General features: G+C 53.2%; 1 protein-coding gene across 2 annotated transcripts; it reads right to left on the reverse strand.

Annotated features, from left to right (window-relative positions):
• Positions 1-84: 84 nt before the first annotated feature.
• Positions 85-9,895, reverse strand: CLK3 (CDC like kinase 3). 2 transcript variants are annotated; one of them, XM_074917726.1, is made up of 13 exons: positions 9,787-9,895; positions 9,257-9,405; positions 6,951-7,158; positions 4,700-4,793; positions 4,360-4,426; positions 3,433-3,549; positions 2,785-2,951; positions 2,584-2,678; positions 2,089-2,218; positions 1,671-1,753; positions 1,241-1,320; positions 995-1,085; positions 85-661 (listed from the first exon to the last, which is right to left on the reverse strand). In XM_074917726.1, the coding sequence occupies exons 2-13, from the start codon at positions 9,403-9,405 to the stop codon at positions 476-478; spliced, it is 1,467 nt and encodes a 488-aa protein (XP_074773827.1). In that variant the 5' UTR covers positions 9,787-9,895; the 3' UTR covers positions 85-475. The 2 variants fall into 2 exon arrangements, with proteins under 2 accessions (XP_074773827.1, XP_074773828.1); XM_074917727.1 differs by lacking the exons at positions 4,700-4,793; positions 9,257-9,405; positions 9,787-9,895 and having other exon boundaries at positions 6,951-7,065.
• Between the last annotated feature and the right edge of the window lie 1,308 nt (positions 9,896-11,203).

Here is an 11,203-nt window from a genome sequence, read left to right on the forward strand (position 1 = left end):
TGTGCTGTTTGTGTGCAGCTATTTATTTGTCTGCTATCATTCTAGAGCCTGACACCACAGCTGGAACAAGCCTTCCTGCTGCTCTGTGCTGTTTGGAGGAGCAAGGACCAAGGCCAGGGAGAGTTCAGTCCACTCACCCTCACTTTTTGTCCTCCAGTGAAGCAAAGGTTCCTGCTAATTTCTCAGTATCTCCATCTTACTTTGCAGACAAAGCAAACTGGGGAGCAAGAGAACCCTGCACCTGCCTACAAGGGAAGTATCAAACAATAAGAAACACTTTATTTTAACTTTACAACATATAAATAGACAAATCTGTGCTTTCCAATGTAGCTTTTCTTCCCCTCCCCTCCCCAGGGTCCTTGTCACAGTGCCCTAGCCCCTCTGAACTCGGAGAAGAGCGCGAGCGGGGCCGGAGCGCCGCGGCCGGACCGCCGGTGGATGCAGAGAGCCGGCCGCGTCACCCCCTCCCCAGGCGTCATCTGCTCAGGTCCCGGCTGGTGCCTCGCCCGCACAGCAGCCGCTCCTCTGCGGAGAGCCCGGCAAAGAAGGGATGCAGGAGGGCTTCTGAGAACGTGATCCTCCGGGAAGGGTCGAATTCTAACATCCTCCTCATCAAGTCAAAGAGCTGTGCGTGCTCCAGTGAGTCGTGCAACATGTACGTCTGCAAGAGAAGGGTGGGGGGTCAGAGAGAGGGGTGTAGCGCTCTGCTGGGACAGGGACCCAGCCCCAGGCCCCAGTTTTGTGACACAGCGAGGCAACAGCCATTTCCCATCCTGAAGTACAGTCTCCCTCCCCTTCCCTAGCACCTGTCCTGCTTCAGCCAGACCAATAAACTTCTGTTTCTGCAGATGAGATTTTGGGGCTCTCTAGAAGCCAGTTGCCAAGGGCAATTCCCACCCTTAAGCCCCCCACTGCTGATCCAGGGAAGGGAACAGCACAGCGGTTTGGCCTGGCCACGCAGCCCGCCCTGCCCCAGCCACAGCACAGCACCTACCCGCAGTGGCTTGCAGTTCTCCTGGACATATCTCCCGTCGGACGTGTTCTCATCCCAGACCAGGTTCCCATTGTGGAAATATTTCTGCTTCCTGCAAAGGAAAGGTGGTGTTGGGTAAGGCTGCTGGTGGGATGTACCTCGAGCATGTCTCCCCTCGTTCTAGCCGTACAGGTGAGAGCCTGTATCCTGAGCAACCAGCCACAAACAGCGGGCTGGGCTGTCTTGAGTTTAAGAGGAGGTTCTTACCGAGTTTTCTGGATCATGTGAGATGGAATTGGCCCGAGGATTTTTTCCATCATGACAAGATGCTCACGATTCTCATGGGTCTGCACAGGAAAAGAGCAATGGTGCATTCATTCAGAACTTGGGAGCTCTGATGACAAAAATTTGCTATACGAGTACAGGGGAAGAACAAACAAGCCTCCACCTGTCCACCTATGCTTCCTCTCTTGATTTTTCTATTCTTCACAGGCACAGTGAGAAAACCAGAAGCGATCTGAACCTTATCCTTCCAGCAAGGCACAAGTCCTCAAACCGTGAGTTACCCCAGGCTTGTTTTCAAACTCAGCTTCTGATTTTTAGTGCCTGATCTATAATTCCCTTCTCACTTCACCTGTTTGAGCCCTTTTAGACATCACCGATTCTTAGGGTACAACACCTCTTGCAAGAATCGTACCTGGAAGAGCGTGAAGCCACGGTAATACTCAAACAGAATGCAGCCGGTACTCCAGACATCACATGGCTGTGCCCAGCCCAGCTCTGCAAAGAGAATCAATTTAACTTCGTGCTCTCAACAAGTCCCACCAGCTTTCTACTAGTTCTGTGTTAAAACTGCAGGAATTACATGAAGACAGACCTAGAAGTTATCTGTGCACTTTTCTGGTGCTGCACACTGGCAGGAGGACTGTTGGGTCTCCCCCAGTAAGCTGTTTCAGCTTACACTGACTCTATACTCCCCTGGAGCCAGTTTGCTTCCCCGAGAGCTGGAGCGCTCTCAAGCTGGTTTTCCTCTAGACAGCATCATCCTACAGCATCCCTGGGACAACTGTTTTCCTCCCCCTGTCCAAGAGTCCTGAAACCCCCGCAGTACTCACCCAGAATCACTTCTGGGGGACGGTAGTGCCGGGTAGCCACGATAGTGGTGTGATGCTCATGATCGAAGGTGGCGCTTCCAAAGTCTGCCACACGAATGCTCGTGTTCCGAATGGATTTCTCCTCACAGCTCTGCAAGCAAACAAGAAATCCTCGTGCTTCTAATAACTGGTTTGGGATTAACCTAGGCTTTGAGAGGAGCCCTCTGACCCCAGAACTGCTGCGTCTGCACTACTGATCAGAAGGATTATAACTGGATTTCTGAGCTCTTTACACCTCAGATCAGTGTTAAGGAAAGCCGCTGTACACTCTACTTCATGGACTGGAGCCCTTGAAGCAGTCTTAAGGCTTTTAGAAAACATGGGAGAAAGAAGAGGCCTAGCTTCCAGTTTGTTCCCACTAAACAGAGTTTACAGAACAGAGAAGATCTGATTTCTGCAGGGGGGGAAAGGCAGGCTATTCCCGATCTATTCGCTCCTCTTTCACACATAACCCACCTTTTTCTCGTTGTACAGAGTGTCAAAGTCTGAGTTGACAAACAAGATGTTTTCTGGCTTGAGGTCAGTGTGAGTCAGCTGGTTGTCATGTAAAACTGCACAGGTGGTGGTGAAGAAAAAATATATATGTAAGAAGCACACACTGAAGCACCCACACAACTCTGCCTATCAGAGCACCAAGGCTGGCCCCGGGTGACTTACATCGCAAGGCATGGCAGAGCTGGTAGGCCATGTGCCGGATCTGAGGGAGAGGGTATGGCTGGAAGTTATTCTCCTTCAGGAACTCAAAAGTGTTCTTGCCCAGAAGCTCAAAGGCAATGCACATGTGGCCGTGGAAGTTGAACCAGTCTGACATCAGGACACACAGGCTGTGCAGAGACAAAGACGTGAGGATTAACCATCATGCGGGGACTTGACAGAACAGTCATCCTCCCTGGTTTTGGCTACTTTGGAAGTGGCTGGTGAGCAAAAGCTCCAAGCCAGATGACTCAGAAGCACAGTAATCCCCCTGTATACACCAGACACCCTCTCCCCACTTCACTCAACCACCTTTAGACAGAGATCCCCGATTCACATGGGACAGGGCAGCAGGGGGTTGTTAGAAAAGTGTTGTTTAATTTTTCCTCACTATGACCTGGTGTGTCAGTTGTTAAAGTTTTAAATAAGTGTTCAGCAGAACTAGAGACAGACTCTCCCAGAACACAGAAGAATGAGAAAGATTTTCTTCCTGACACAGGAGGCAAGTAGCAGGTATTCCAGTCCTCAGCCCTATGTTTCTTTGGCTATTGCCCAAGCACACTGTCTGTAAGGATGTGGTACTGACTACCCAGGAGTCTTGTAGGAACTTACAATTTGTTCTCCTTGTCCTTCTCTTTGATTTTTTTCAGGACGTTAATTTCCAGCCTGGCAGCTTCTCGGTACTTTCCAACATTTTTTATGATTTTCAGTGCCACTTGAGATTTGCCTCTGTAAGGGAAGAGACAAAAGGATGGAGTCAGAAAAAGCCTACATACTCCTGTCCTCCATCCACAGCGAGAGGGCACACCCCAGTTACTCCAGTCATGTTTTCATCTGTCATTTCTGGGTCCCAACAAAGCTCTTGAGGTCTGCCCAAGATTTACACTGCTTGACTAGTAGTTAATTCGAAGCATAAGGCTACTGCGGGGTAACACTCCAGAGACAGCTGCAGCCAGCTCTGCGAGCATGGCCTTTCCTGACAGGCAGGCTGTAAGGTCACTGGGCCTCCAGCAGCCACCTCCCCTCTCCTACCGTGCCAGAGAGATTTCTGAGGAGGCAGGACAGCCCAGCAGCTCCTAGACAGAGCTGACCCCACAGTTCTAAGCCAGACAAAAGGTCAGGAGGAGACAGGGGTCAAGTGTAATGACAGGAGATGTTGTAAAAAAAAAAAAAAAAGAAAAAAAAAGTACGCTGGCAGCTTAAGAGGTCACTTTTCCCCCAGCTGCCTGGCCCGTAACTCAGCTGGAGCTCACTGCAGTAGAACAACCTGTGCCAAAGCCCTCAGACACTGGAACACTCCCCTGCTTCCCTTAACATACTGGCCTGCAAGCTCAGGGGGCTGAGCTACAAATCCATTTCCTTTCCACTGGCTATTAGAAATAACTTTTACCATAATGACAAGTGGAAGGTGACAGAAGTTTGGTCCAGTGGAGTCCCAGGCCCAGGCAAAACTGACAGCATTAATCCTGCCGTGCTTGTGAGCACCTGGACTTGATGCTCAAGGGACAGGCGCATTATCTGGAAGGGAAAGGTGCCCACCTGGCATGGTCCACACACTCCACCACTTTGCCAAAAGTGCCTTCGCCAAGGCTGCCGACAATTTCATCTAGGAGAGAAAACAGGAGTGGATGTGAACTTCAGAGCCTTGGCGTGAGCTGAGGTCCTGCAATTTCACAGCAATAAAATGACAAAGCAAAAAATGTCTCTCACTGCTACACTCTTTAAAACTCAAGTGTCTATTGTCTGCCTCAGGCAATTTACTGGTCAGTCCATTTATAAGCAATAAAACACTAGAGACCCCTCCAGTACAATACAAGAGATCTCGTCTAACATGGGGATAGAAAGTAGAGAGGTAAAGTTTTACGAAAGGTGGCTGTACATCGCTCTTGAAGCCAATCGCCGATCCTGCACACCAGGTGGCCTTCCTTGTCATCTTCCACGCTCCTGCTGCGCTTACTGCTCTGTTGGCTTCTCTGTACACACCGCCCCCCGAAACGGCATACGACCCAGCGCGCACAGCGGGCAGTTCCGAGCGGCAGGATTGTGGTGTCATTCAAAGGTGGAGGTGATGGTGCGTCGGTGGTTGGATTTTCCAGATCCCAGCATTTCATAAGGCACACAGCATATATAACGATAGGGATATTGCAAGGGACACGTCAAGACACAAACTAACTTCAAAACAGAAAAGTAATCAACAGCTACAGGTATGTAAAGAAAACTCTCATTAGCTACGGCCTCTGGTGCCGCCGCCTGTTAGGCAGGAAAGTGCCCCCCTCTTCTCTGAAGGGAGGCAGCAGCTGGGAAGCTCCAGTGTGAAGGTGGCTTGGCTTGGCACCACCATTCCCCACAGAGGAGCAGCTTCCTCCGCAGCGCCAGGGGACGCTGCCAGAGGCACAAGAAGAAGGAGGGCTATGCCAGAAGAACGTCATTTTCTCCGCTGGCAAACGTGATGAAGGGTACACAAGCTGTCAGTTTGGACAAGCTGTCCAGTAGAAGCCAGAGTAGCAGTTCTCCCTCTGTGTGCTCTTTTGTACCTCGCTTAACAGAGCACCAGCTGCCCAGAGCCGTGTCCTGCCCCGGCTACGGACCGGTCCTTCCCTTCGTGACCGAACCAACTACCACGCCGATCCTAAATCCGTACGCCCGACTGGCTGCACGCAGACCTGGTGTTGCACGTCGGCCTTAGGCTGCAATTTTAAGCCTGGGAGAACTTTAGGAACAGGACAACGAGATTGATCCCCGGGGAGCATTTCACTCCCCTTCAGGCATCCACTAAAGGTCGGACGTCAAGTTCACCCCTGCTACTGCTAGCTTCTACTGGAAAACCAGCCGAACGTTCCTGGAAGGACCCAGGGTCCACGAAGCAAGCTGCCCTAATTCCTGATCTTTTTCTATTCGGCCTTAAATAGAGTTACAACCTCTACAGCCAGAGAAATTAATACAAAACCCTACATTTCCATGCCCGAGCTTCTGTCAGGCTTCTCTTCTGTGCCCCTTGCCCCCCAGCTAGTCCAAAATAATGAGCTACCATCAAACCCCAAAAAGTCAGATGAAACGGAGCAGAAGGTAGAGAGGACAGTTGAGAGAGCTGTGAGACTTCAAAGGATTTAGATCACACCAGCCCAAACCTGCACACCGTTATCATCACTCACACGCACACACGCAAACCGCACTGGGGCGTTTTCATCATAACCCTGGCTCTTTCTAAAACTAAAAAGTCAACTGGAAAAAAAGAAAAGAAGGAAAGCAACAGACCCAGTCATGCAGACATCCACTGTAACTGCAGGGATCAGGACTTGGTCATTTAGTTGTAATAACATTTAAAAGCAACAAATGTGTGAAAGTTGGAAATGTTCCTTACAGAAGCAGTGAAGCAGAGACATCTGGTCTGATACCTCACAACACTTCCAGGGTGTTCCCTGTCCTCCCCAGCAAATACTCCCCGTTAATCCCCACGAGGAATACTACGTTTCAGGGTGGAAAACGGACAAGTCTTCAGTGAAGCTGAAGTCCAAGGCTACTTGGGTGGAAATAGGCAAAGAGGAGAGGTGCATATCCTCTGGAGGTGGAAGCCTTTCTCTAAGTACAGTGGGACAGGGATTAATAACCACGGGGGTAACAACTCGGGAGAACCAGGCTGATGGATCCCAACTGGTCAGGGATCCTGGCACAAAGTCAAATCGAGGTGCCTTCACAGGGGCGCTCCGGACCACCGTGGCATGCCAGAGCCCGCTGGGGAAGCAGCAGTGTGCAGAACCGAAGCCCTGGCTGCGTATAAACCTGAACAATGACCGAGCCCCAGCAGCCAGGCTGGCCTAAGGCCAAGGCTCACCCTTGTTAGCCTATCACATGTGCGCCATTTGAAGCCTTTCCTGATCCCCTCCCCGCCTGTAAAGAATACAGCTTAGTTTCCTCACATATTAAGGCTACAGGGGTTGACTAGTAAAAACCAATAGCTACAAATGCTTCCCGCTTAACAAGACACAGGTTTTGGACTATACATTCCACGTAATGACAACAAACACAAAAAAATGGGATTAGAGGTACTCACCCAGAGTGTTCAGAGCTGAAAGAAGGTAAGAACAGTTAAAACCCTGAGCAATCCTGAACTCGTTCTGGATGCTACTCACCGAGGAAGCACTGCTACAAGACCTGGTCCTGCGTTTCCGGCAGTGATGCTGATGCTTCTTGGGACGGTGCTGCTCTCTGCCTCTGGATCGCCGCCAGTTTCGCGAGCGGGTCGAGTAATAGTCCTCTCCAAAAGACGGGCTTCGGTCTTCAAATCTGTAGGCATCGCTGTCCCGCCTGTATCTCCTGTGATAAGGCATCCTGTCATGGCTGCAGCAAAACAAGAATGCATTTATAAACCTGGAAAAAAGGCAGAGGCTGGCTGAAACAAAGTGCTCTTGCTCCCACTGCCTGGTGGCAGGGAAACAACAGCAAGAGTCTTAGCTTCAAACCAGCCCTCCACTGCAGCTCAGATGGTGACCGCTTCTCAGATAGAAAATGAGAAAGTTTGCAATAGAAAATGGTGTGGCACTCCCACATTTCAAGGAGCTGGGGGGAAACCACCCACTTAGAGCTCCATCTGAGCTGCCTACCTCACTTGAGCCACCTCCACCACCATACACAAGTGTTTTTCTAACATCATTTCTCCTCCCCCGGGAAGGTCTCTCATTACTTCTTAAACAAATGAGAATTGAAGCCAGCAGCAGTGTTCTAGGCATCACCCCAGGGGGGACTGGAGTCCCCTAAACGCCAAACCTTCGGTGTACACACACACACACCGGCTCATCAGATCGTTAGCAAGGAGCCAGAAGGAAAATCTGGTCACCTTTCTTAAACTGAACAGCAAACCGGTAAGACTTAGCAGTGGTCTGCTTCTGCCCCAGAAGCACGACTAGTCTTCTCCATCCCAGCCACTGCAGCTGTTCTAACAGAACAGCTTCCACTAGAAGTCATGCTTCACATGTCATTGAGTGAAAAGCCACGGTTTTTTAGGTAGAAAATGTTGCAACTCAGAAATACAGTGTGTGGGCTTTCCAATGATAAACAGCAGTATTCTGGGCACACACCGGGCCAGGCCGATGCTGTCACCTAGCTGACAGCAAGAGCAACGGCTTCGCCAGCCGAGACCTCGCTACAGCATCTCCTGTCCAGGAACAGGAACTCTTGTTGTCCACACACCTCTGCTTCGGCAAGAATTAGCTCTCTCGCTGACAGCTTAACGGGACGCAGGTATGCGTGTGGGGGAGATGAACCCCCACACGCATTCTTGGATTAAGAATAAAATTTCAAACTGTCTGCCAAGACAGCAGCAGCTCCAGGTCACTGCTGAACTATCCAAAACGCCAAAAAACCCCACAGCTCCACTCCAACACTGATACTCCAGACACACCTTTGTGAAACTTCAGTGCGTACTTTTAAGATTCAGAGGAATCAGAAATAACAACCTGAAGGACTCGCAGAGGAGAGCAGCAAACCTGTGAGAGGCTCAGAGTTTGAGACTAAAGAGGCAAGAAGATTTTCACCTAGCAGAAGCCTGTTTTCATCCAAATCTCTGCTACATAACCCATCAGATGAAAAAATGGAAAAGCCCACTGGGTACATCAGCTGTATTTCACAATCTGCTTCCTTCAAGTAAATAAAAGCCAGGCTTGGAAGAGAAATTAATCTCTAGAACATGTCAGGAAATTAAAGGTGAACTCAGCTCCCTTCTGGCTGCACCTGCCCTGTTTGACTGCTGCCTGAGCCAGTGGAGCCGCCACAGCCCCGGTACCACCGAGGACCACCAGCCTATTGCGGTCGCACCCCGCAGCGTGTCAGCACGCAGCTCCCCATCAGCACTCCCGCCTCTATTCCAGAGCCCTCGCCACAGCTCCCATTATCAATCAGAGGCCTCATCCACCCCGCTTCCAGCGCCTAATTGTCCCTGTGGAAACACTGAACAAAGAGAGGATCAAAGGTACAATCCAGAGCCAGAGCAGGAAAGATCAGTTTTAGCGATGCTCAGGTCCTTTATGACAGCGTAGGTGAGGGGAAAGTATTGTTGCTTTAAATCTGATCTGTAATACTTTCAGAAGGAAACGGGTCATCAGGAGAGAAAGACTTTAACGCCTCCACAGCTTTAGACCTGGGAAAGATGATTCCAGGGCAAGCTGTTCTCCCTTGTTAATATTAAAGATGTTACTTTGGGAAGAACTTTTGGCGAGATGCAGAGGCAGAATTGTGTAAGGGCAGGTGCACGCAGTTAAGCCCCTTAGTTCCATCGCTGGGATTTACAGGTTTAAAGCTGGTCAGCAGTCAGAAAATGAAAGCTGCCACCACTCAGCGCTCAGTCTGAAACACGATCAGAATCGAGGACGAGAGTTTATCCGATAACTGGCCGGCAGCACGGCTGCTGGCCGGCCTCCCTCTGCCCAAACCCCACCTTTACCTTCTCGATCGCGATCTGCGGGCCAGATCCCTCCGGGGTGGGTATCGCAGCCTCCCCTCGTAGTCTCTGCTCCGAGACCTCTTCCTCTTCCACCTGTGGCCCAGGTAGCTCTCCTGCTCCGGGGACCGGTACCTCTTGCAGTGATGCATCTGAGGAGACACCGGGGTTCCGACCCGTCAGCCCCTCGGCGCGTCACCCGCGCCCCCGAGGACGGAGGGTCCGTCCCACCCCCCGCAGGGAGGCGCAGCGTTACCGGTTATTTCAACAACCCGGGGACAAACCACTTCCCCCGGCTCCCGATAACCGTTTGGCCGCGGGGCGTGCCCGCGGGCCCGGAACCGGCGAGCGCAGGGCCGAGGCACCGCCGCCCGGAGCCAGCCTGCCCGCACCGGGACGCGGCTCCGCCGCCCCCCCCGCCGCCTCTCCCGGGGCGCTGAGGCCGGGCCCAGGCCCTGCCCGCCGCCCGCTCCCCGCCCCGCCGAGGGCCGCCAGCCCCGCTCCGCGCCCCCGGGCCGGCCCCGCTGGCTCACCGCCCCTCCGCGGCCCCTCCGCGCCGGACTCCGCGGGTGCGGCCCGGCCCGGCCCGGCCCCCCCGGCCCAGCAGCGCCGCCGCTCCCGCGCCCGCTTCCGCTTCCGGCGCCGCCCGCCCCGCGCGGCCAGAGCGGCTCCGCCCCGGCCGCTCCCGCCGCCTCTCGGTGCCCCGGAGGCCGCCGTTAACCCCTGCCGCGCCGGGCCGCGCCGCTCGGAACGGGCCTGCGCGGGGGGCGGGCAGCTGTGCTCGGCCTCCGCACCCCAGCACGGCTGCGCCACCACAGTCTGCCTCACCCCAGCCTTCCTCACCAGGGTCTGCCTCACCCCAGCCTTCCTCACCACGGTCTGCCTCACTCCAGCCTTCCTCACCACGGTCTGCCTCACCCCAGTCTGCTTCACCATGGTCTGCCTCACCCCAGCCTTCCTCACTCCAGCCTTCCTCACCATGGTCTGCCTCACCCCAGCCTTCCTCACCACGGTCTGCCCCACCACAGGCTTCCTCACTATGGTCTATCTCACTCCAGCCTTCTTCCTCACCACGGTCTGCCTCACCACAGGCTTCCTCACCATGGCTTCCTCACCATGGTCTGCCTCACCATGGCTTCCTCACCATGGTCTGCCTCACCATGGCTTCCTCACCATGGTCTTTCTCACTGTGGCCATCCTTACCGCAGACCTCCTCACCACAGCTTCCCTCACCATGGTCCTCCTCACCATGGCCACCCTTACCTCAGTCTTCCTCACCCTGGCTGTCCTCAGCCTCTCCATGGCCTTCCTCACCACTGGTCTTCCCTCACTACAGCTGTCCTCACCCTGGCCTTCCTCCACAATAACTGTTACCATGCAACCGTGGCCTTCCTCACCATAACATTCCTCACCATGATGGCCCTCGCTGTGCTCTGCACCGCTGCGCCCCATGCACCTTCTCTTCCCACGGGCCCTGCAGACATTCTCCTCCCTCCAAACCGGGCTGAGAGCCACCGTTGTTCCCATGGGGACCTGCCCTTGGGGCTGGAGATGGGTCATGGCCAGAGGGGTGAGAAGCTGGTGGAAGAGGTTGTGTCCAGTTGATCTGCATGGAGAGAGGGCCTCACTCCTCTTTATTTACTAATTAGCACCACACAAGGGTGACACGAGTGTGGCTTTGCTCTCGCCTGCCCTACGAGTAGGTGACCGTCCCCTTCCCACACGGGCCACCACTCCGTAGGACAGTTCTTGCTCCTAAAGATGGACCATGGACGCTGCTGGCCCACGGCCCAGCCAAGTGAAGAGCACCGGGATAGGACAGAGCTTCGATTACTTCACGTGTGCGATCATGCTCAGCCCCTTTATTTATTGACCACTCATTTGGGCCAGCAACTCACTAAAAATGCTGATGAACACCTTCAGCACCGGTGCAGGGAGGGTTGGGGCAAT

Source organism: Athene noctua, chromosome 13 (genome assembly GCF_965140245.1).
Source record: "Athene noctua chromosome 13, bAthNoc1.hap1.1, whole genome shotgun sequence".
In the NCBI taxonomy this organism is placed as follows: domain Eukaryota; kingdom Metazoa; phylum Chordata; class Aves; order Strigiformes; family Strigidae; genus Athene; species Athene noctua.